This window comes from Bufo gargarizans, chromosome 2, assembly GCF_014858855.1.
Source record: "Bufo gargarizans isolate SCDJY-AF-19 chromosome 2, ASM1485885v1, whole genome shotgun sequence".
Classification (NCBI taxonomy): domain Eukaryota; kingdom Metazoa; phylum Chordata; class Amphibia; order Anura; family Bufonidae; genus Bufo; species Bufo gargarizans.
Window position 1 is genome coordinate 180,182,108 of NC_058081.1, and position 26,780 is coordinate 180,208,887.

Genomic DNA, 26,780 nt, shown 5'->3' on the forward strand with positions numbered 1-26,780 from the left:
AAAAAAAACAAGAAAAAAATAATTGATTTTAGAGGAAACATTTATAGAAAACATTCTCTCCTGAATATTTACTTGTATATAAAGTGCAAGTGCTGCCAAAAATTACAAGGAAGAGGCACTCCGATACACCCTTAGTTACACATAAAAGAGGGCATCATACACACCCTTTAAAAATTATGATTGATGGCCTGCTGGTGACCCTCAAAAACATTAGGAGCATGGGCCTGCTGATCTGACCATATAAAACATTATGGGCGGTGACCTGCTGCCGCTTTGGTGACTCTAGTTAACCTGGGTCCGATGGCACGTCCCCGTGACGGCGACGATCTATTCGGATGTCTGGCCTATCAACTTTCGATGTAATTGTCAGCTCAAAACCATTGTAAACTATGGGTAACAGGGAATCAGTGTTTGATTCCGGAGAGGGAGTCTGAGAAACTGCTACCACATTCAAGGAAGGCAATCACACAGTACCGACTCGTGGAGGTAGTGAGGATAAATAACAATACAGGACTCCTAACATGCCCTGTTATTGGAATGAGTAATACAAATTACAGGGAATGTCACTGCATATTTTGGATGAGGAAACGTTATACAGGAGAGGCCCTGCTGCCGCTTTGCTGACTCTAGATAACTTCTGCCTGATCGCACGTCCCCGTGACCTCCACGTTCCATTTTGATATCTTCCCTAACAACTTTCGATGTTCTTTTATGCGCCTAACATGGTGACCACCGGTAACGGGGAATCATTGTTCGATTTCGGAGAGGGAGCCTGATAAACGGCTACGGCTACTACTTCAAAGCAAGGCAGCATAAGTTGCGGTCCTGCAGGTGAGCTGACCCTGTAAAAGATTTGCGATGCCGGTCTGCAGGTGAGCTGACCCTGTAAAAGATTTTAGGTGCGGGCCTGCTGGTGAGCTGACCCTGTAAAACAATATAAGCGAGTGCCTGCGGGTGAGCTGACTCTGTAAAACATTATATGCAAGGCCCTGCAGCTGATTTTGGGTGCGGGCCTGCATGCGTGCTGACCCAGTAAAAGATTTGAGTTGCGGGCCTGCAGGTAAGCTGGCCCAGAGCTTTGCCGCAAAGTGGGGGCGCTGTGTGACTACTGGATCCCGTCGCCTGCTGATGAGGGGGTGCCAGTGGTCGCCGCGCAGTGCCGCGCCAAAGTTAGAGTAGATCCCCACTTGAAGAGGCAACCTTGTTGTGGTAAGTGGGCCTATGCTCTTTGATCAAACTGTATACCAATGCCTCCTTTTAGTGCATAGCATAGGGTTATATTTATTATAAATTGTGCTGAGAAAAAGTTGGCATATCAAAAGCATAGCATTGAGGATGTGCAATCTAGATTCACTCTCACATGCGATACACTCTTCAAGCATGCTTGATGAGAGGGCCAAATCAATTAATGGTGAAGAAAAGAGGTCCTCGGAATATCCGAGTGTGGGATTACTTGTTGGGCCAGACTGTAAATGGTGGGAGAATGGAGGATCAGGGTGAGGATTGTGTGGACCAGACTCCTGGCTACTTAGACTGGACTTGGTGGAAGTTGGTGCTTAACCAACTGGAAGCACTATCCAACCGACCACCTACTCGCACTGGGCTGACTTCAAGAGTGCACCGCCCTGCAAACTGGGACATGAAGCTAGGTGTCTTGGATGATTGTTTTTCTTGTGCTCTGGCAGCAGGCACAGTTTCAACACGCCCAGGGCCACGGCCTCTGCGTGCACCATCAGCATCACGGCCACTTCCCCGTCCCTTAATGCTCGCCGTCTTCATATTAAATGTTATATGCACACTTGACACACAAGATGTGGCACGGATGTCACCGTTCACAGCAAGCACAGTAAATGGAAAAAGTAGTTAAAAGTAAGGAAAAAGTAAAATAGATTTCACTTATATTTTTACTATCTCTTGTCCTGACACACATACGCTATTGCAGCGCAGATGTGACAATTCACTGCAGACACTGTTTAGAGGCAAAGTGTGGATAAATTATGGAAAAAATATATTTGTTGTCACTAATATTTTTCCCAATATCTGGCCCTGACACACACAGACGCTATTGCAGCACAAATGTGACAATTCACTACAGGGACCGTTTAAAGGAAAAATGTGGATAAATTATGGAAAAAATATAATTGTTTTCGCCAATATTTTTCCCAATATATGGGCCTGACACACACACGATATTGCAGAACAGATGTGACAGTTCACTGCATGGACCGTTTATAGGAAAATTATGATTAAATTATGAAAAATATATATTTGTTGTCAGTAATATTTTTCCCAATATCTGGCCCTGACACACAGATGTGACAATTTGGATAAATTATGGAAAAAATATAATTGTTTTCAATAATATTCTTCCTATCTCTGCCCTGACACACAGAAGGTATTGCTGAACAGATGTCACAAGTCACTGCAGACACCCTCTATAGAAAAAGAATCGCAAAGTATGGAAAAAAAATCGAATACTACTTTGCAAGATTAAATTGCTGCCACCACAGACTTTTGGGTCTTTGAAATGTTTTAAAATTAAATAAATTGCGATCACAAACTCGCTACACTCGCTCTGTCCCTTCCTAAGAGCAGCTCTCCCTGAATTGCAATGAGCCGAACCCGCATCATCGGGTGCTATATAGCACCCGATGACGCTTTCCGGCCAGCCAATCACTAATGCCAGTAGCCAACATCGCTACTGGCATTACAGTGATGGCAGTACTTACCTGCACGTTTATTGGCTGCTTAGCAGCCGCAAAACGTGCGGGGAGGAGACTCGAGCATGGTATTCGAGCACATGCGGTACTTGACCCCGAACCGCCATGTGCTGAGCATAGCGATGCTCGAGCCGAACAGGTATTCGGACGAGCATGCTCGCTCAACACTAATGTTTACCCATCATTATATTGCCATAATTTTCAATTAAATAAAATCAACCTTAGAATTTGACAGAACACTTATATAAGGCTTGTAGCACTAATGGTGTCTATTTATGAAGGATATAATACTAGTCTATATGGTTTACTGCAGGTAATGCTATATAATAAAGTGTCTCCTTTATAACAGATCAATATTAAATTGTACAGGATCTAAATCAGTCAAACATATTTAGACTATGCAAAAATAGAGTGCATTGTGCAACCTGGGAGCTACACATTTTCTACCTGAACTAGAACTTTCCAATCAAATTTTTATTTCATATAACAAATTCCCAAGAATGCTCAATGTGTGTCAGTTTTCTATGTAACAGACACCTATGTTAAGGAATCTGGAGGGGCTTGAGTGCAGAAGGAATTTTATATGCCACTATTTTATTACAGTCTGATAGCTTTATGCATGCTCTAATGAGATCATTTTAGCGAGGACTGATGCAAGGTTCTCATATTATCTGTGTATTATTTCCAAATATACTGTGTGCTATAAATGAGATGCTGAAAACGTTATGGCTTTTCGCAAATGATTTGACATTTCTTCATTTTTGCTCTTTTTTCTTCTGTCACTCCAGGGGAAGTTGCATATATTTCAGAAAGAAGCTAAACTGCATAATGGCAAATCTTTTACATTTTAACACTTTAGATCCCTAGATATTAACATTTATTTGCTTGAGGTAGGAGAAGTAATGTTTTGTGAATGGTAAAAAAAATGCATACAAGCATGTAAACCCTAAGGATACTTTTCAGCCTCTCATGTCCCCCTCAATTTCAATTTCCATTCACTTCTTCTACAACTATTTCCCCATCCTCCTCTGTGCGTGCTTCTAAGGGCTCATGCACATGACTGTGTTTTTTGTCCGCATCCGATCCGCATTTTTTGCAGATCCGATGCAGACCTATTCACTTCAATATATTTCCATTCTGTGGCCCAGCAAAAAAAAGTTGAACATTTCCTATTCTTGTCCATTTTGCAGACAAGGATAGGACAGTTTTACAGAGGGCAGGACATTCCATTATGCAAAATGTGGAACACACAAGGCCAGTATCCATAGTTTGCGGATCTGCAATTTGCGGAACCACAAAAATGTCAACGGCCGTGTGCAGGAGCCTTAACAGAAAATTTACCAGTAGCTCAATGGACATCAGTGGTACTGGCTATGAGAGGAGGCCTATACTCTTGTTCAGGGTAAATATATTTAAATCTAAATTTTGTTGTTATCTAAGGCAGGATTGGGACAAGGAATCACAAGCTAGGTATCTATTTGTATGTGTAGGAGGGGCAAAAATCGGTAGTTAGTCTTACCGGTAACGTTCTTTCCAGGAGTCCAACATGACAGCACATGGGAGGATGTCCAATCCAATCACTGTTGGGACAGGAAGTGAAACAGATTAAAAGCCCCCCCCCCTTCCCTCCAATCTCCAGTGTCTTCTAAATTACTACACCGGATGGATGCAACACAATTTTATTACTAATATGATAAGCAATGTTAACATCACACTGAATCACATATTAGGGAGGGAATAAGTAGTGCTGTCATGTTGGACTCCTGGAAAGAACGTTACCGGTAAGACTAACTACCGATTTCCAGGACGTCCCCCATGACAGCACATGGGAGAGTTACCAACTTAGCCATCAGGGAGGGACCACAGCCTGTAGAACCTTACGCCCAAAGGAAAGCTGACGATTGGACGGTAGGTTCAACCTGTAATGTCTACAAAAGGTGTTATAACTTGTCCAGGTGGCAGCCTGACAAATCTGATCTATAGAGGCGTTCGCCTTCTCCGCCCAGGAAGCTGCGACTGCCCTAGTAGAATGTGCCCTGATAGAGATAGGACAGGGACTATCCTGAAGACGGTATGCTTCCATAATTGTTGACTTGATCCACTGTGTCAGAGTCCTTCTAGTCACCTTCTTCCCTCTTCCTGCTTTACCAAATTGTACAAAGAGGTTTGAGTCCTTCCTATCAGGCTCTGTTCGGCGAAGGTATTCAAGGACTGCTCGACGGACGTCCAGGCAGTGGAATTTCTCCTCTTCCGGATCTCTAGGAGAGGCGTAAAAAGAAGGCAAGAATATTTCTTGTTCCCTATGGAAAGTAGAGACGACTTTAGGGAGGAATGCCGGGTCTAACTGAAGAATTATTCGATCCGGGCAGACTCTTAAGAAAGGTTCCTTCATGGATAAGGCCTGAAGTTCACCAATTCTGCGTGCTGAAGTGATGGCTACCAAGAAGGCCGTCTTCCAGGAGAGCAATTTTAACGGAATGGTGTCCAAGGGTTCAAAGGGCATCTTACAGAGGGTATCTAGAACTATAGATAAGTCCCAAGGAGGAACGGTCTGTCTCAGAGTGGGTTTTAGTCTGGATATAGCCTTTACGAACCTCTTTATCCAACGATGCTCTGCTAGTGGGTAGTCCAGGAAGGATGATAAGGCTGATATCTGCACCTTGATCGTGCTAGGGCGTAGCCCTAGGTCAAAGCCCTTCTGTAGGAAGTCAAGAATCTGCGCGATGGAAGGAGTTGATCTGGACGGATGTGTATCAGCCAACCAGGAATTAAATCTGTTCCAGATCTTCCTATATATAGCATTTGTCACTGGTTTCCTACTTTTTTGTAGAGTGGAGATTACGGCATGTGACAAGCCCTGCCTGCTCAGCATTCTCCTTTCAGGATCCAGGCTTTCAGATTCCACTTTTCCAGATCCGGGTGGAGAAGGGACCCCTGAGTGAGAAGGTCCGGCTTCAGAGGGAGTGATATTGGTTCTTCTACCTTTAGCCTGTCTAACAGGGGATACCAGCTCCTCTTCGGCCAGGCTGGGCCTATGAAAATGAACTTCCCCGAGCTCTCGCTGATCTTCCTCAAGGTGGCCGGGATAAGCGGGATTGGCGGGAAGGCATAAGCTAAATCCATGTCCCATGGTTTTGACATGGCATCTATCCCCAGAGGATCCCCGCTGGGATCTAGGGAAAAGAACTGAGATGCCTGGGCGTTTTCTTTGGAGGCTAGGAGATCCACCTGGGGGTACCCCCATTTCCTGCAGATCTGGTGAAAGACTTGCCTGTTCAGCATCCATTCTCCCAGATGGAATCTTCTTCTGCTCAGGTAGTCTGCTGTAGCATTGTCCTTCCCTCTGATATGGAGGGCTGAGATAGATAGGATATTTTCCTGTGCCCAAAGGAAGATTTTTTCTGCGACCTCCTGAAGGCCTGGGTTCTGAGTTCCCCCTTGATGCCTTATATAGCAGACTGTAGTTATATTGTCTGACAGAACTTGAACGTGGTTCCCTTTTAAGAGAAGTTCTGCTGCTTGGAGAGACCTTAGTACCGCCGTTAATTCCCTTACGTTTGAGGAACGCTGACTCTCTGTCAGGGACCATGAACCCTGAAAGAGATGGTCTTCTATGTGTGAACCCCAGCCGGTCATGCTGGCATCGGTCACCACCGTCAAACAAGGTCTTCTCAACCAGTGAACCCCTCTCTGTAGGTTGCCGGGAGTTATCCACCAGTTCAAGGACTCTTTTATGGACATTGGGATCCTGATCTTCCTGTCTAGAGACCTCTGGTCTTTGTCCCACTTGGTGAGGACTAGACCCTGAAGTGGCCTTGAGTGGATCTGGGCCCACTGGACCATCTGTATACAGGATGTCATCAGGCCTAGTATCCGCATAGCCTCTCTGATGGAGCAGAGGTTTTTTCTTTGGAAGGAGGATATTTCTTCTATGAAAGCGTCGCGTTTTGAATCTGGAAGGAAGGACATCTGTCTCTGGGAGTCCAGAAGGGTGCCTAGGAAGATCTTCCTTTCGCTCATGCAAAGATCTGATTTCTCTAGGTTGATAATCCAGCCTAAATCTTGTAGAACCCGTAACGTTGTCTGCAGATGGTTCCGCAGAAGGACCTCTGAGGATGCTGTCAGGAGGAAGTCGTCTAAGTACGGGACTATTGTTATTCCCTGTTGTCTCAGGAACGCCATTATCTCTACTATTAGTTTCGTAAAGATGCGTGGAGCACTTGAAATCCCGAATGGAAGACATTGGAACTGGAAGTGATGCACTATGCCGTCTAACGTCACCGCGAACCTGAGGAACTGATGATGGCTTGGATGAATGGGGACATGATAGTAGGCATCTTTGAGATCGATGGTGCACATCAATGCCCCTGCTGGAATCAGTGGAACCGTTGAACGTATTGACTCCATCTTGAACCTGAAATATTGGATCCATCTGTTCAGGAACTTCAGGTTTATGATAGTTCTTAGTGAACCGTCTGGTTTTTTTACCCAGAACAGTTTGGAGTAGTGACCTCTGCCCTGTTGGGGTCTTGGAACAGGAACTATTGCTTCCATTGCGCAAAGTTCCTCCAAGTCCTGAACCATCTGGTTCTTTAGAGACGGAGACTGGGGAGTGGTAACACAGAATCTCTGAGGGGGAGGACGACAGAACTCTATTTTGTACCCCTCTCGTACCGTCTGAAGTACCCAGGGGTTCTGAGTTACTAAAGGCCATTGATGACTGAAGAACCGAAGTCTCCCCCCCACTGGTCTGGCGTCATTTATTCTGGTAAGAGGAAGTGTTGGGTTTGAGAAGGAACCCCCTCCCCTTCCCACCTTTGGGGTAGCTCCACCTGCCCGATTTGCCTTTCCCTCTACCTGAAAAATTCTGTGACTGTCCCTGGCCTGAATCCCTCCGAAAGGACTGAGTCTTCTTAGACCTCTCTTCCGGAAAGCCCTTTTTCCTGTCCGCGGCACTCTCAAGGATTGTATCTAGGACTGGGCCAAACACGTGTGAACCTGAGAAAGGGATCGAACAAAGTTTATTCTTAGACGCTACATCCCCTGACCAACTTCTTAGCCAAAGGGCCCTTCTAGCCGAATTCGCCAGGGTGCTGTTTCTAGCTGAAATCCTGATGGATTCGGCCGAAGAGTCCGCCAGGTAGGCCGTAGCCATCTTAAGAAGGGGAATGGATTCTAGAATGTCCTCCCTTGGGGTTTTTAGTCTAAGGTGGTTCTCTAGCTGATTCAGCCATAACCCCATAGACCTGGCTACCGAGGTGGCAGTAATGTTGGCATTAATAAGAGCAGATGAACACTCCCAGGCCTTCTTAAGTAGCCCCTCCGCCTTCCTATCCATAGGGTCCTTTAAGTTTGAGGAATCTTCGAAGGGGATGGTGGTCCGAAGAGCCGGAAGCAGAGATGGTGTCGTCCTCAATCTCTCCGTCCGAGACTTCCTGATTATCAGAATCAGAGTCCTCCTGAGTCCTCCTTTTTTTGGGGGGAGGGGAGTCAGGTTGAGAAGGAGGTGGCGGAGGGTTTAGAGAAGAAACCGTAGCCTGTACTTCTTCACGAACGATATTCCTAAGTTCTGTGAGAAAGGACGGCTGCTCCTCCTTCATTAATCTGGCAATGCAATCAGCACATAGCTGCTTCTTGTAAGATATGTGCATCTTTTCCCCGCAAGTCGCACACTTTTTCGGTTTCCTTCTGGGGTCTTGGGAAGCCGACTGCCCAGAACTCTTTTTATCCTAGGAAGAAATCCGAGAAACCGTGCTAAATGACTGGGGAGAGTACACCAGGGTATAAGGATAAGGACACTTACATGGGCTGCAGCAGAGGGGTCAGACAGAATCTCGGATTTAGCTGACGCTTGGGGCTCCATGGTGGCTAAGCAAACACACCGCCGCTCACAACTTCCCCACTGGGGCTTACCTCCACCTCTGCTGCCGCGCTGCTCCGTTCTTATAAGGGGAACTCAACCCCCCCGGGGGGAGGGAGTCAACCCCTGAGCGCGAGGCCGGGCTTCCAGGCCTCCAGCGCTTGTGCTGGGCGCCGCCATCTTGTTTCCGGCTGACCCGGAAGTGACGTCATGATGATGCGACGACGACGCCCTGGGAGCGCGCCGCTGAGCCCAGAGCTCCCGGAGGAGAAGCGGCATCAGCGTCCCGCCTGCCGCCGTCCCAGGCAGGTCGGGACAAGCTAGAGAACCCCCGGAGGGGGAGCTAGCGGGGCCGTACGGGACGCCGCCCGACCTGGCCTGAGAGGGGAGTACCGGACCCCCGACCCGACCTGGCCCCCTGGTGCCTAGGTAAGCACCCGATTCTTAGTACTATAACCTGCTTCACTCCTATCCCAGTAGGGACAGGAAGACACTGGAGATTGGAGGGAAGGGGGGGGGCTTTTAATCTGTTTCACTTCCTGTCCCAACAGTGATTGGATTGGACATCCTCCCATGTGCTGTCATTGGGGACGTCCTGGAAATTAACATATTAGACACAACTGTTCCTACTACAGACAAATGCTCTGCATTTTGATTATAACGAATCACTAAAAAACTATGCTAAAACACATCATGATAAAAATGTGTATGGCTGTGTAAACTGACAAAACAATTGCCCGAATCACTCAACAGGGGGTGGGGCATAGCGGGAAAGGGGCATCATCTAAGATGCAAATTTTGAGCCAAAATTGCACCACAATTCTGGGGTAAAGTTCTTTCTCAAAGTAAGCCAACCAATAGTTGCTATAGAGTTAGAGAAAAGTGTCTATCCCTGCAACAGATTTATCATCCAGTATGAGCCCCTGTGATAAATTTGTTCATGGTCTAGACAGCTTAAATTTATGCCATCAGGATTAGTAAATGTGCCCTAATGTCTTTGTTATCTCCATATTGTTATATCACTATGTCCATTTTCTTTGTGCAGTAACACCTCTGTGTGCATTATCTCTGCACTGTGACATAATGTTGTGCATATTGTTGGCTATGAGATTACTGTGTTTGGTAACACTATTACTTTGTTTTTCACCCTATAAGATGCACCTAGGTTTTAGAGGAGGACAATAAGAACATTTTTTTTTTTTATTAGACCTCAGATCAGACCAGCAATCAGATACCCAATGTTAATCAGACCACAGCCCTAATCAGACCCCCAATATCATTAAGACCCTCAAATCAGATCCCAATGTTAAGACCCCAATAAGACCTCAGCTCAGACCCGGATGTGAATGACCTCCAATCAGATCTCAGATGAGACCCCCATGCCTCATATCACAAAAAACAACAACATTTACCTATCCTGCTCCAGACTCCGCTGCTCCTCACCTCCAGCGCACTCTCTCTCTCTCTTCTTCATGCTACGGTTGTCACACAGCGCCCTCACGTTGTGCGCAGCCACAGGACAGCTGAGGACCAGGAAGCGGTGAGTACAGGGCCTTCATCGCATCCCAGCTCATTAGTATTCGCCCCATAAGACACAGTGAAGTTTTTCCCTCACTTTGGAAGCGAAAAATGCAGTATTGTATATTATTCCTGTGCTGTGATATCATTGCAAAGATGCAGAGAGAGCAGAGCATCTAGGTGTAACAGCAACGCCTCTATTGCTCCTAGAGGCTCATTTGCATATATTGAAACATTTTTAACAGCAATGCGAGCAAATATGAACACGAGACCAACAAAGATGTCTTCAGCTGCCAAGTGCACATGTAACAGGTCAGCCAGTTTCATAGGTACAAATCTGCTGATATATGCCCTTTATTGTGTACCTTCATATAAATAACTTTCTATAAGATAATAAATTTGACTCGGTCGGGTTTGCTGAATTTTACAAGAAGATTCAATTTGATCCGAATTTATTTGTGGTGAATCGCATTAAAAACAGCTATTTCCTGGCTGCAGAGAGCCTTTATAGTGGTGTAGAACACTGTGCCTTGCAGCAACACGCATAGGGAGTGGTAGGGAAACAATACTGCGAGTCAGTATGACACGCAGATGACAGGTGTCGCTCTTAGAATTACTGCACACTTCACTTATTTGGGCAGTTACGGGGCCAAAACTGACCAACTAACTCAAGTGTGAACTCTTCAGGCCTTACAGGTCGATGTAAGTGTCAAGAAGAAGCACACTCCTTTTACACCATCGTCAGCTGATTCCACATAGATGTCTACAGAACCTGTTCTATTAAACACTGATACAAGTAGAGCCCCCTTGACAGAGTGAAGAGGATGTCAGTAGTAAGTTTGTGTTGATGTCACTGATTATTTTGCCCTTACTCTGATCCGTCAAAACAATAACCGCCCAAAAAACGGATCCTGTCTGTTGAGCATAAGCCTTCACTTGGTCAGCATTTGGTCAGTAATCCATGAATAAAGCCCAAAAAAACAAGAGTGGCTCCAAAACAGAGATGACATGTGAATAGAATCTTTGCATGTCTTTTGTTTTGTACCCACTACTGCTTTTGGCTACCAAATCATAAGCCAATTTTGATGAAAAATAGGGACCATGCCATACAGACCTTACAGCTGCTACATAGACAGGATTCGTTGTGTGTCTCATTTTTCCTTCCTTCTGACAGATCAGTAGTTTCTTCAGTAGGCGGGTGAAGAAAACTGCTCATCAGCAACTCTAAACTTAAGTTTCTGCTTATGGAGCTGGTACTGCTCTTAACCCCCCCCCCCACACACACACACACACACACACACACACACACACACCCCAGCAGCCATGGCAGTGGAACGTGAGCACAGAGGGCCCCCCCGGTCAGACCTGCATGAGGATGGGACTGACGACATAGGATGTCTCGATAGTAGTTCAGTTTGTCTTCCCAGTCAGCGGGTGTAAAAAAGGCTCTTGTTTTGGACCGGTAGCAAGGATATAACATGGTGGAGAGCCAGTAGTGATCCCTCTGGCGAATGGTGACACTCCGGCAAGTGAGCATGCATCGGACCATTTGTGCAAGTGACTCAGAGGGACTCCCTGCCTCCAGCTGCTCTGCATACTGCCACGATGTGTCTGGGTCCTCTGCCTCATCTTCCTCATCACCCTGTAGCTCCTCTAGCTGCTCCTGCTCCTCCTCTCCTGTCACCCGTGTAGAAAAACCACACCTTTCTCTACACATTGCTTGTGCTTGAATGTCCTCCTCCTCCTCTAGTTCAGCCCCCACAGGGCTCATGTGACCGTGAGATGTAGTCGCCGCGTCTCCTGTCCCCAGGCCAGCCAGATTTAGCAGCATCTGTTCCAGAATCAGTGGAATGACATTGTTCATCCTGTAGTCCTGGCAACTGACAAATAAAGTGGCCTCCTCAAAGGGCCCAAGCAAACGGCAGGTGTCACACATGAGCTGCCACTGGCTAACATCAAAGTTACACAGTGGAGTACCACTGTCCGCCTGTATCATCAAGAAATCGTTTATGGCCTTTCTCTGTTCATATAATCGGTCCAAAATATGGAGGGTGGAATTCCAACGTGTGGAAACGTCGCATATCAGCCCATGTTGCGGGATAACGTTCTGCCGCTGCAGCTCAAGGAGGGTGTGATTTGCGGTGTACAAGTGGATGAAGTGCATGCAAAGCTTCCTGGCCATTTTCAGGATGTCTTGCAGATCGGCGGAAGACTTCAAGAAACACTTAACAACCAGATTGAACACATGCGACATGCAGGGCACATGACTCAACCATCTTTGACGCATCGCTGACACCATGTTCTTCCCATTGTCAGTCACCATGGTTCGGATTTTGAGTTGGCGAGGAGAAAGCCAGGATTCGATTACTTGATGAAGGACATGGAGCAGTTCTTCCCCTGTGTGACTCTGATCGCCCAGGCAAACAAGGCGCAGAATAGCATGACACAGCCATTGCCCTGCACATGTGGTATGCTGGTGAATCACTGTGAATTGTCCCTGCAGTGAAGGCTGAGGACACAGAGGATGAGGAGACAGAGGTGGACATTGTCGCAGGACCAACAGCGTGAGAACGTGGAGGCGGAAGCGGTGTCACCTGGCCAAGTTGCTGGTGTGGCTGGGCAGGAACCACATTTACCCAGTGGGCCGTAAAGGACATATATTGTCCTTGACTGTAGTTACAGCTCCACACGTCTGCGCTGCCGTGCACTTTGGCAGATGCCGACAGGCTCAAGGACTGGCCCACCTTCTGTTCTACATGTATGCAGGGCTGGTACTGCCTTTTTGGCAAAGAAATGATGGCTTGGGACTCACCACCTTAGCTCGGCACAAGCCATCAGTTCTCTGAAAGGTACAGAGACCACCACTTGGAAAGGGAGGGAACAACTTGGCCAGGAGCACATTCAGCTTCTGCGCCGTTGGATGAGTGCACACATACTGTTGTCTCTTGGCAATAGCTTCGCTGATGGAATGCTGATGGAATGACTGACGAGGAGTAGGAGGAGGAGGATTAGGAGCATCTGGACCAGCACATGATAGGAAGGACAGACAGCTCCCTTCGGCTGAGGTGGTGGAGCCTTGACTGCATGAAATTGGAGAGCCAGTAGTGATCCCTCTGGCGAATGGTGACACTCCGGCAAGTGAGCATGCATCGGACCATTTGTGCAAGTGACTCAGAGGGACTCCCTGCCTCCAGCTGCTCTGCATACTGCCACGATGTGTCTGGGTCCTCTGCCTCATCTTCCTCATCACCCTGTAGCTCCTCTAGCTGCTCCTGCTCCTCCTCTCCTGTCACCCGTGTAGAAAAACCACACCTTTCTCTACACATTGCTTGTGCTTGAATGTCCTCCTCCTCCTCTAGTTCAGCCCCCACAGGGCTCATGTGACCGTGAGATGTAGTCGCCGCGTCTCCTGTCCCCAGGCCAGCCAGATTTAGCAGCATCTGTTCCAGAATCAGTGGAATGACATTGTTCATCCTGTAGTCCTGGCAACTGACAAATAAAGTGGCCTCCTCAAAGGGCCCAAGCAAACGGCAGGTGTCACACATGAGCTGCCACTGGCTAACATCAAAGTTACACAGTGGAGTACCACTGTCCACCTGTATCATCAAGAAATCGTTTATGGCCTTTCTCTGTTCATATAATCGGTCCAAAATATGGAGGGTGGAATTCCAACGTGTGGAAACGTCGCATATCAGCCCATGTTGCGGGATAACGTTCTGCCGCTGCAGCTCAAGGAGGGTGTGATTTGCGGTGTACAAGTGGATGAAGTGCATGCAAAGCTTCCTGGCCATTTTCAGGATGTCTTGCAGATCGGCGGAAGACTTCAAGAAACACTTAACAACCAGATTGAACACATGCGACATGCAGGGCACATGACTCAACCATCTTTGACGCATCGCTGACACCATGTTCTTCCCATTGTCAGTCACCATGGTTCGGATTTTGAGTTGGCGAGGAGAAAGCCAGGATTCGATTACTTGATGAAGGACATGGAGCAGTTCTTCCCCTGTGTGACTCTGATCGCCCAGGCAAACAAGGCGCAGAATAGCATGACACAGCCATTGCCCTGCACATGTGGTATGCTGGTGAATCACTGTGAATTGTCCCTGCAGTGAAGGCTGAGGACACAGAGGATGAGGAGACAGAGGTGGACATTGTCGCAGGACCAACAGCGTGAGAACGTGGAGGCGGAAGCGGTGTCACCTGGCCAAGTTGCTGGTGTGGCTGGGCAGGAACCACATTTACCCAGTGGGCCGTAAAGGACATATATTGTCCTTGACTGTAGTTACAGCTCCACACGTCTGCGCTGCCGTGCACTTTGGCAGATGCCGACAGGCTCAAGGACTGGCCCACCTTCTGTTCTACATGTATGCAGGGCTGGTACTGCCTTTTTGGCAAAGAAATGATGGCTTGGGACTCACCACCTTAGCTCGGCACAAGCCATCAGTTCTCTGAAAGGTACAGAGACCACCACTTGGAAAGGGAGGGAACAACTTGGCCAGGAGCACATTCAGCTTCTGCGCCGTTGGATGAGTGCACACATACTGTTGTCTCTTGGCAATAGCTTCGCTGATGGAATGCTGATGGAATGACTGACGAGGAGTAGGAGGAGGAGGATTAGGAGCATCTGGACCAGCACATGATAGGAAGGACAGACAGCTCCCTTCGGCTGAGGTGGTGGAGCCTTGACTGCATGAAATTGGGTTTTTGCCACTCGGTGATGCAGCAGTTACTGCGGCAGGCTAGACCACCACATTGGAGCCACAGTTCTCCCAGGCCACTTTATGGTGACACTGCATGTGTTGACACAGGGTGGTGGTGCAACATTGGCACCCTGCCCACGCTTCACCTTCTGCCCACAAACTTGGCAAATGGCAATGTTAACCTCCTCCGGCGGCCTAACAGAAAATTGCCACACCGCTGAGTATGGCATTTTCCCCCCAACACTCCGTACTGACTGCCTGATACCGCTGCTTCCGTGAACCCCTGCACCGCTACTTCCCAGGAAGGTAGTCTCCTGCGAAGTTGGCGGCCTACCCAGGGCTCGTTTGGCTCCCGACCTCCCACTGCTGCCACCCTGCTGACCCCCGGCCACGCTACCACCTTGTTGGCTCAGCCGCTGCCTCACGTGCAAGCTGCCACCCTCCTGATGATGATGAATGGTCTCAGGGTCAGGAGCCTGACTCCTCGCAACATCAGCTCCTACATGACTCTCATCATCACTACTTGCCCGCCTACCGGAGAAAGCAATGGATTTCTCCTCCAGATCTTCATTGGGCAGTAGCTGCTGACTGTCCTCGCTGCAAAGTGGAGCGGAGCCTATGGCATATAATACTACTCTAGCAGAAGGAACAGAAAAGGACAAAGGCAGTTTGAGGACAGGTTAGGGCACAGGGCCTGCTCCTGGGCCATGCCAACTAAGCGTTGTGTATGAAGAACCCACTGACTCTTGGCTGAGGGTGTCTGATATCACTTGCGACAAAGTAGAAGACCGAGTCAACCATTCAAGCACCACTGGGTTGCTGGTCAAGACACGACCGCTAGATAACCGCTAGATAACACCAGGAGCTCAGGCCTCTCGCTGAGACTCCTGCTACATCCCTCCCCCCCCCCCCCCCCCCCTTATTCTTCTGCCTGCGACAAAAACATTTTGGCCACTGCCCGTTCGTTTTGAATGGCCTGTCACTTGTCTGTCTGACATACTGTTAGATAAAATAATTAAAAGGAAATTAATACACCCCAAAAAAGCTGTAGAACAATGTAACTTGACTGCAGAGCGGCAAATAAAACGTTCTTGTTTTTTCCACTAATACACCCCAAAAAATGCAGCACTACAATGTAACTTCGCCACAAATGGCAAATAACATATACTTTATTTTACTATGACAACACCCCAAAAAGTGTGTAGTACAATTTAACTGCACCGCAGAACGGCAAATAAGATATACTTTTTTAACACTTACACACCCCAAAAAATGCAGTAGTACAAAGTAACTGCACCGCAGAACGACAGATAGGATGTACTTTTTTACACTTATACACCCCCAAAAAAGCTGTAGTACAAAATAACTGTACCGCAGAACAGCAAATAATACGTACCTTTTTTTTCACACTTATACACTCCAAAAAAGGCTGTAGTACAAAGTAACTGCACCGCAGAATGGCAAATAAGACGTACTTTTTTTGCGCTTATACATCCCCAAAAAAGCTGTAGTACAAAGTACTGTAACTGCACTGCAGAACGGCATATAACATGTATTTTTTTAAACTTATACATCCCAAACAAAGCTGTAATACAAATTACTGTAACTGCACCGCAGAATGGCAAATAATACGTACTTTTTTTTACACTTATACACTCCAAAAAAAGGCTGTAGTACAAAGTAACTGCTCCTCAGAACGGCAAATAAGATGTCCCTATTTTTACACTTATACAGCCCAAAAAGGCTGTAGTACAAAGTAACTGTACCTTTTTTAACCGCCTCCGGACAGCCTAACGCAGATGTGCGGTCCGGAGGCGGCAGCGCTGCGCACAGTCACGCATATACGCGTCATCTCGCGAGACGCGAGATGACGCGAATATGCGGCCGCGCATGCGCAGTTCGCGCCGGCATTTCGTAGCGGGGGGTCGGGTCACCAGCCTGCCAGCCAATGATCGCGGCTGGCAGGCTGGCGATTTTTAAAAAAAACAATCAGAGGCCATATATCAGATCATATTAGTAAATATGATCTGATATATGGCTGCCTGCTCCTCTGCTGGTTCTTTTCGTCGGTTGGATCCAGCTGAGGAGCAGGCTACACTGTGAGTACACCAACACTACACATACTAGCCCCAGATCACCCCCCTGAACCCTAATTAACCCTTTGATCACCCCTTTGATCGCCCCTGTCAATCACTAGTGAAAGGAAAAAAGTGATCAGTGTAAACTGTCACTTTTTTTTTTCACTGGTATTGACCAGGTTTTAGGTATAGTTTAGGCCCCTTGGTTAGGTAGTTAGCGATCAGTTAGCGCCCAGCCCACCGCACCGCAGTCCGTTATTCGCTGATTAGCGTATCGCTAATCAGCATTTGTACTTTTATAGTATCTGGAAGTGATCAAAACTGATCACGGTCATATCTATAATAGTACTAGTGTCACTTTAGTTCGCCCTCCACCCAAAATGCAGTGTTTGCCCGATCAGGCCTGATCGGTCGCCCACACGTGCGTTCGCCCACGCCCGCCCCACCGCAGTGACAAAAAAAATTTTTTTTTTGATCACTGCACAATCACTTTACACGCACTGCGGCGATAAAAAAATCTGTTTTGATATTTTTTATCAACCGCAGCGGCCTCCGGTACTTCGCTAGCCTCCCCTTTGTAAGACAGGCTTGCTTTTTTTTTCTTGGGTAGTCTCAGGGAATACCCCTAAATTTAGTTGCCCAAAATGTCAAACAGGGGGTATTCCTCTGAAGAGGCCTACAGGCTTCTGACCCAGTCGGATGAGGAGTGGGAACCCTCATCTGATGAATCCAGCGGGTCAGAATACGAACCTGTAGAAAGCAGTGGCTCTCTGACCCAAAGTTCGGACGAGGAGGCTGAGGTCCCTGATACCACCAGGCGTACCCGGCCCCGTGTCGCTAGACCACAGGTTGCGCAGGATCCGCTTCAAGAGCAGCAGAGTGGGGCTGGTGCTGTCGGATTACGTGGTGAGGCATACACCAGCAACCCAGCCCTCCCTGGACCTAGTACCAGCACTGCCGTACAACCTGGTGAAGTAGCGAGCACCAGAAGGGCAGTTGAAGCTGGTATGGTGGCACGTGCAGTAGTGACCCCGTCGCAGCCACCGCAAAGACGTGCCCGTAGAGCCCCTAGAATCCCAGAGGTGCTGGCAAACCCTGATTGGCAGTCCCCAACTTCAGCCGCACCTGTAGTTTTCCCTTTCACTGCCCAGTCTGGAGTTTGGGTTGAGACAGCTCAGATCGGTTCGGCCCTGGGATTTTTTGAGCTGTTCTTGACTGCGGAGCTCTTAGACATTGTGTGGCATACCTGTTTGTTTCGGCCACAACTATTTATCACCGCTAACCCGGGAAGCTTTTATGCCCAGCCTTTCCGGTGGAAACCAGTCCAAGTTTCCGAAATTAAAACTTTTCTGGGCCTCCTCCTCAACATGGGCCTGACAAAAAAGCATGAATTGCGGTCATATTGGTCCACGAACCCGATTCATCACATGCCCATGTTCTCTGCTGCTATGTCCAGGGCACGTTTTGAGGCCATCCTGCGTTTCCTGCACTTTAGTGACAACACCGCCTCCCGTCCCAGAGGCCACCCTGCTTTTGACCGGCTCCACAAAATTCGGCCCCTCATAGACCATTTCAACCAGAAATTTGCAGATTTGTATACCCCAGAGCAAAACATCTGCGTAGACAAGTCCCTGATACATTTTACCGGGCGCCTTGGCTTCAAACAATACATCCCAAGCAAGCGCGCCCGGTATGGGGTCAAATTGTATAAGCTCTGTGAAAGGGCCACAGGCTATACCCACAAATTTCGGATCTATGAGGGAAAAGATCAGACCCTGGAGCCGGTCGGTTGCCCTGACTACCTGGGGAGCAGTGGGAAGACAGTTTGGGACTTGGTGTCACCCTTATTCGGCAAGGGGTACCATCTTTATGTGGACAATTTTTACACAAGTGTGGCCCTCTTTAGGCATTTGTTTCTAGAACGGATTGGCGCCTGTGGTACCGCGCGAACTAGTCGTGCGGGCTTCCCCCAACGGCTCGTTACCACCCGTCTTGCAAGGGGGCAGAGGGCCGCACTGTGTAACGAAGAACTGCTCGCGGTGAAATGGAGAGACAAGCGTGACGTTTACATGCTCTCCTCCATTCACGCAGACACGACAATACAAATTGAGCGAGCAACCCGTGTCATTGAAAAGCCCCTCTCAGTCCACGACTATAATTTGCTCATGGGAGGGGTGGACTTCAATGACCAGATGTTGTCTCCGTATTTAGTTTCCCGCAGAACCAGATGCTGGTATAAGAAGGTGTCTGTATATTTAATTCAATTGGCTCTGTACAATAGTTTTGTTCTCTACAGTAAGGCTGGGAGAACTGGATCCTTCCTCAAATTTCAGGAAGAGATCATCGAGAACCTCCTGTACCCAGGAGGTTCCGTGGCCCCATCCACCAGTGTAGTTAGCCGTCTACACGAGCGACATTTCCCCAATGTCGTTCCTGGTACCTCAACCCAACCGTCACCCCGAAAAAGATGTCGTGTCTGTAGCAGGAGTGGAATAAGGCGTGACACCCGCTATTTCTGTCCTGACTGTCCTGACCACCCTGCCCTATGCTTTGGAGAGTGTTTCCGGAAGTACCACACACAGGTACACTAAGCATAGGGATTGCATCTCACAGGACAGGCACACAGGGCTATTAGGGCCCATTCACTCACTGCTGCTGCAAACGTCTCCTTTCACATGGGACAAAGTGCATAACGCACTTCGCCACATCTTTGGGCGATTTGCGCTTTGCACATTGACCCATGGGGAAGGAGAGGTTTGTTCTATAAAGGTAAAAAAAAAAAAAAACACCAGTAAGCAAAAAGGTTAATGTTCAGTTAAAAAAGTTAAAGTTTATATGTTCTGTTGCAAAGTTAATAAAATTATTGCGTTGCGGCCTGGTTTTTTCTTTTTTTTTTGTTTCTTTTTTTACCTTCCAGGTGGACCAACCGATTGACTAGCTGCAGCACCGATGTGCATTCTGACAGAAGCATTGCGCTGCTGTCAGATTACACGCAAGTCGGTGTATGCGGCGCTGCAAGACCAGATTTTCTCCTCTGCAGTAACAGATACGTTTGCCGAGGCATACGAGCTGAGGAGGAGGCAGCGTTCCAATGCTTTGGCAAACACTTTGTATATATATAAAAAAAAAAAAAATCCCGGCAATGATTTATTCATCCACATCGATTGATGTGAATGGAGAAATCTGGTTTGCCAGGGCATACGAGCTAAGTGGGTATGGATGTAGGGCGGAGCTCCTATGTCCTGGCAGACGCCTTTCCCCTCCATTTTTTTTTTTTGGCAGAGATTTTTTCATCCACATTGATCGATGCGAATGAAGAAATCTGTGCCGTTCATTTTTTTCTTTCAACCCAGAGGCCGAACGGAAAAAAAAAATCTCATTACCTGTATGCTCAATATAAGGAGAATAGCAGAAACTCCTAATGCTGGCCATACATGTAATGATTGCGGAGACCCTCAAATGCCAGGGCAGTACAAACACCCCACAACTGACCCCATTTTGGAAAGAAGACACCCCAAGGTATTCGCTGAGGGGCATATTGAGTCCATGAAAGATTTAAATTTTTGTCCTAAGTTAGCGGAAAGTGAGACTTTGTGAGAAAAAAAAAACAAAAAACAATTTCCGCTAACTTATGCGAAAAGAAAAATTTCTATGAACTTGCCAGGCCCCTCATTGGATACCTTGGGGTGTCTTCTTTCCAAAGTGGGGTCACATGTGGGGTATTTATACTGCCCTGGCTTTTTAGGGGCCCTAAAGCGTGAGAAGAAGTCTGGGATCCAAATGTCTAAAAATGCCCTCCTAAAAGGAATTTGGGCACCTTTGCGCATCTAGGCTGCAAAAAAGTGTCACACATCTGGTATCGCCGTACTCAGGAGAAGTTGGGGAATGTGTTTTGGGGTGTCATTTTACATATACCCATGCTGGGTGAGATAAACATCTTGATCAAATGCAAACTTTGTATAAAAAATTGGAAAAGTTGTCTTTTGCCAGGATATTTCTCTCACCCAGCATGGGTATATGTAAAATGACACCCCAAAACACATTCCCCAACTTCTCCCGAGTACGGCGATACCACATGTGTGACACTTTTTTGCTGCCAAGGTGGGCAAAGGGGCACATATTCCAAAGTGCACCTTTCGGATTTCGCAGGCCATTTTTTACACATTTTGATTGCAAAGTACTTCTCACACATTTGGGCCCCTAAATTGCCAGGGCAGTATAACTACCCCACAAGTGACCCCATTTTGGAAAGAAGACACCCCAAGGTATTCTGTGAGGGGCATGGCGAGTTCCTAGAATTTTTTATTTTTTGTCGCAAGTTAGTGGAATATGAGACTTTGTAAGGAAAAAAGAGAAAAAAAAAAAAGCATCATTTTCCGCTAACTTGTGACAAAAATAAATAAATTCTAGGAACTCGCAGTGCCCCTCACGGAATACCTTGGGGTGTCTTATTTCCAAAAAGGGGTCACTTGTGGTGTAGTTATACTGCCCTGGCAATTTAGGGGCCCAAATGTGTGACAAGTACCTTGCAATCAAAATGTGTAAAAAATGGCCTGCAAAATCCGAAAGGTGCACTTTGGAATATGTGCCCCTTTGCCCACCTTGGCAGCAGAAAAGTGTGACACATCTGGTATCGCTGTACTCAGGAGAAGTTGGGCAATGTGTTTTGGGGTGTCATTTTACATATACCCATGCTGGGTGAGAAAAATATCTTGGTCAAATGCCAACTTTGTATAAAAAAAATGGAAAAAGTTGTCTTTTGCCAAGATATTTCTCTCACCCAGCATGGGTATATGTAAAATGACACCCCAAAACACATTCCCCAACTTCTCCTGAGTACGGCGATACCAGATGTGTTACACTTTTTTGCTGCCAAGGTGGGCAAAGGGGCACATATTCCAAAGTGCACCTTTCGGATTTCACCGGTCATTTTTTACACATTTTGATTGCAAAGTTCTTCTCACACATTTGGGCCCCTAAATTGCCAGGGCAGTATAACTACGCCACAAGTGACCCCATTTTGGAAAGAAGACACTCCAAGGTATTCTGTGAGGGGCATGGTGAGTTCCTAGAATTTTTTATTTTTTGTCGCAAGTTAGTGGAATATGAGACTTTGTAAGAAAAAAATAAATAAAAATCATCATCATTTTCCGCTAACTTGTGACAAAAAATAAAAAGTTCTATGAACTCACTATGCCCATCAGCGAATACCTTAGGGTGTCTACTTTCCGAAATGGGGTCATTTGTGGGGTTTTTCTACTGTTTGGGCATTGTAGAACCTCAGGAATCATGACAGGTGCTCAGAAAGTCAGAGCTGTTTCAAAAAGCGGAAATTCACATTTTTGTACCATAGTGTGTAAACGCTATAACTTTTACCCAAACCATTTTTTTTTTTTGCCCAAACATTTTTTTTTAATCAAAGACATGTAGAACAATAAATTTGGCGAAAAATTTATATATGGATGTCGTTTTTTTTGCAAAATTTTACAGCTGAAAGTGAAAAATGTCATTTTTTTGCTAAAAAATCGTTACATTTTGATTAATAACAAAAAAATGTCAGCAGCAATAAAATACCACCAAATGAAAGCTCTATTAGTGAGAAGAAAAGGAGGTAAAATTCATTTGGGTGGTAAGTTGCATGACCGAGCAATAAACGGTGAAAGGAGTGTAGTGCAGAAGTGTAAAAAGTGCTCTGGTCATGAAGGGGGTTTCAGCTAGCGGGGCTGAAGTGGTTAAGCATAAACAAACATGTTTTTCCAGCTCACCATATCTTTTCCCATGCACGGAACAGACCAGACCAGTCCTTACTTGTAACACGAAAAAAGAGAAGTTCCAGCATTCAGGATAAAACCTACGGTAGATGTTTTCTTTATTCATAATGGTCACAATTCACATACATGGACAGCTTCTCCCTCCACCGCTAGGTTGACATGTTTCAGACTTGTTAGTCCTTACTCGTAACCTCATGTGCACACATATTACATTTATTTTACCCCTTGTGCAAACAGTAGATATAAAAAAATCATTAAAACCACAAATTCATATGAGTACTTGAATGGCTGCGATCCAAAACAGCATTGGTTCAAACTTGCAAATATGTGTATGTATATGTAATAAAACGCACTGTGTGAAACGAACCCCATCCACCCCGATCCCGCATATGATGTTACCGTGGAACCGAAGTGGATAAATATCCAAACTCACAAGTAAACAAAAACCATACCGCCGGATCTGCCTATTTAGACCTTTTTCTTTATAGCAAATACCACAAAGAAGTAAAAAAGTGGCTATGTTACATGTTCCACAACAACTTAGGCTACTTTCACACTAGCGTTCGAGCGGATCCGTTCTGAACGGATCCGCTCATATTAATGCAGACGGTGGCTCCGTTCAGAACGGATCCGCCTGCATTATAACTTAGAAAATTTTTCTAAGTGTGAAAGTAGCCTGAGCGGATCCGTTCAGACTTTACATTGAAAGTCAATGGGGGACGGATCCGCTTGAAGATTGAGCCATATGGTGTCATCTTCAAGCGGATCCGTCCCCATTGACTTACATTGTAAGTCGGAACGGATCCGCTCGCCTCCGCACGGCCAGGCGGACACCCGAACGCTGCTTGCAGCGTTCAGGTGTCCGCTCACTGAGCGGAGCGGAGGCTGAGCGCTGGCAGGCGGATGCATTCTCAGTGGATCCGCCTCCACAGAGAATGCATTAGGTCCAGACGGCTGCGTTCAGGGCCGCTTGTGAGCCCCTTCAAACGGAGCTCACGAGCGGACACCTGAACGCAGGTGTGAAAGTAGCCTTAAATAAACATATGTATTATCTGAAGTTTATTTTGTGTCATAATTAATGTTGTTTGTATTTCTTATTTTATTTTATTTTTTGGTCCCCAAATTCTTCCGTTCATGCATTTGGGGACTAACAAAAATAAAATAAGAAATACAAACATTAATTATGACACAAAATAAACTTCAGATATTGACTCATATTGACAGGTTTAACCATGTTCACTTTACCACCAACTTTTTAAAACTGGAGTGGAGTAGAAATAGAAAGTTTCACAAAATTATTTTGTTAACAAACCCACAAAGTCACAAATCTCCCCCCCCCCCCCCCCCCCCCCCACACAAACAAACACCCACATCCACACAATGACTTTCTCAGCACTTTTTGTCTTAGAAATACTGTAGGACATTTTCAAATATACACAGTATGTTAGTTCATGTGGCAATCTTTATGTCAATTTAATTGCTCTTCAATTTTGTAATAATAGGGGTGTGTCATTATCCACGTTAATTTGCCAAGCCACTTCAGCCACTTTTCCTTATACCTGCCTACTGCACTAATTATTCATTAATTTATCCTTATTTCACAGATCAGGCTAGAGCAACTACAGAGAGAGAGAGAGAGACACAGACACACTACTTATGTCTCTATTAAGTGTTTTACTATCTCACACCAGTCAGTGCTTGATTTACAGCAACTGATCATTACTGCTGCATTTCTCCATGCTGCAGCTGCTTCTTCTGAGTGTGTATATATGTATGTGTGTGAGAGAGAGAGAGAGAGAGAGATAAGAGAACAGGATCTCCTCTTCTCAGAGTGCAATGTAGGGAACACATCATAACAGCTAATCTCCTTCTACTACTCAACCCAACTCGTTCAGGACCCAACTAGAGGGACGGCCATACTAGACTTAGTATTAACCAATAAACCTGACAGAACAATAGATGTGCAGGTTGGGGGACACCTGGGAAATAGTGACCATAAAGCTTCCAATTATCATTCAAAAGAGTGTTACCAAACTTCATAAAAGCAAAATTTATCCAACTAAGAGAGGTCATAGGCTTAACTAACTGGGACAAAGTCTTCAAAAATATAAATACAGCCACAAAATGGGATATTTTTGCAGATGACACTAAAGTGTGTAAAGTAATTGACAATAGAAAAGGACAGTATACTGCTACAAATGGATCTGGATAAATTGGAGGCGTGGGCAGAGAAGTGGCAGATGAGGTTTAGTACTGACAAATGTAAGGTTATGCACATGGGTAGGAATAATGCAAGTCACCCGTACATACTAAATGGTAAAACACTGGGTAACACTGACATGGAAAAGGACCTAGGAGTTTTAGTGAACAGCAAACTAAGCTGTAAAAACCAGTGTCAGGCAGCTGCTGCCAAGGCCAATAAGATAATGGGTTGCATCAAAAGGGGCATAGATGCCCGTGATGAGAACATAGTCCTACCACTTTACAAGTCACTAGTCAGACCACACATGGAGTACTGTGTACAGTTCTGATCTTTTGTGAACAAGGCAGACATAGCAGAGCTGGAGAAGGTTCAGAGGAGGGCAACTAAAGTAATAACTGGAATGAGGGAGCTACAGTACCCTGAAAGATTATCAAAATTAGGGTTATTCACTTTAGAAAAAAGACGACTGTGGGGAGATCTAATTACTATGTATAAATATATCAGGGGTCAGTACAGAGATCTATCCCATCATCTATTTATCCCCAGGAGTGTGACGAGGGGACATCCTCTGCGTCTGGAGGCAAGAAGGTTTGTACACAAACATAGAAGAGGATTCTTTACGGTAAGAGCAGTGAGACTATGGAACTCTCTGCCTGAGGAGGTGGTGATGGTGAGTACAATAAAGGAATTCAAGAGGGGCCTGGATGTATTTCTGGAGCGTAATAATATTACAGGCTATAGCTACTAGAGAGGGGTCGTTGATCCAAGGAGTTATCTGAATGGAGTCTGGAAGGTATTTTTTTCCCCTTAAGTGGGGAAAATTGGCTTCTACCTCACAGTTTTTTGTTTTTTTTTGCCTTCTTCTGGATCAGCTTGCAGGATAACAGGCAGAACTGGATATACAAATGTCTTTTTTCGGCCTTATATACTATGTTACTCCCACCTCCTCCGCCCCCTTCATAAATGTCTATGGGCAGCAGCTGTCACATGATCCCTCACTGAAGCTAAACTCTTTCTCTTCTGTGGTTTTTATAATAAGATACAGTATATTACAATTTGTACTATTGATTTATGGATAGTGTTTTGTATTTGCAGGTACACTAAATAAATAAAAATTATTATTATTCCAATATCCAAGTATCAGACTTTTCATAATTTACATTTCATAATTTAGAACAAACTGAGAGTCCCATATCGCATTAGGAGGATGAATGAAATACATAGCAATTAGCATGCATGACAATACACATGAGCTACTAAAGCATGGCAGCACATCAATGTAGCGTACTTACCCAGGAGGGCAATGCAGAATACATAGGTGAAGAAGCTTGTAGTATCCAAAAGCACAAATATCACAGTCCTTGGCTGATCCTCCATGACATGTTGTGCATACGTGGTGGCAAACTGAACAGAACCCAAGTGTCACCCCATCTGCTTCTTCACTTGTATTGTATGTCCCAGTGGGACATTGCTTCACACATGTGTTTTCTGCCAGGAGAACATAAAGTTGTGTTCAGTTAATAACAATAGAGTAGGATCCATTATTTTAAAGGGGTTGTTCACCTTTTGTTAGGTGATGGCCTATCCTCAAGATAGGCCATTGCTAGCTGATTGGCAGTGGTCCGACACCAACGCTCGAGTAGTAGTGGATGTAGACAGCAACTTTGTAGTGGACTGAGCTCATCAGTGCAGCACTGCTCCCACTGACTTCAAAGAGAGCAGTGCTGCAGTGACAAGCTTAGTCCAGTACCTGCTCTCAGTGACTTCAATGGGAGCAGTGATGTAGTGAGTGACATGCTCAGCTCACTACAAAGAAGGCAGAGCTGTCTGAGTAAAGTATCGGAGCTAATGCCGAACAGCTGATTGGTGGGGGTGCATGGTGGCAGAACACCACCAATCAGCTAGTGATTGCCTATTCTAAAGACTG

The 26,780-nt window shown here is 46.1% G+C and overlaps 1 protein-coding gene across 1 annotated transcript in view; it reads right to left on the reverse strand.

Moving 5' to 3' along the window:
* LOC122929675 (proprotein convertase subtilisin/kexin type 5-like) overlaps positions 1 to 26,780 on the reverse strand; it is a 141,375-nt gene that overhangs the window by 17,471 nt on the left and 97,124 nt on the right. The window contains exon 12 of the mRNA XM_044283313.1: positions 26,146 to 26,341. Within this exon, the coding sequence (XP_044139248.1) occupies positions 26,146 to 26,341 (196 nt within the window). The remainder of the gene's footprint in view (positions 1 to 26,145; positions 26,342 to 26,780) is intronic.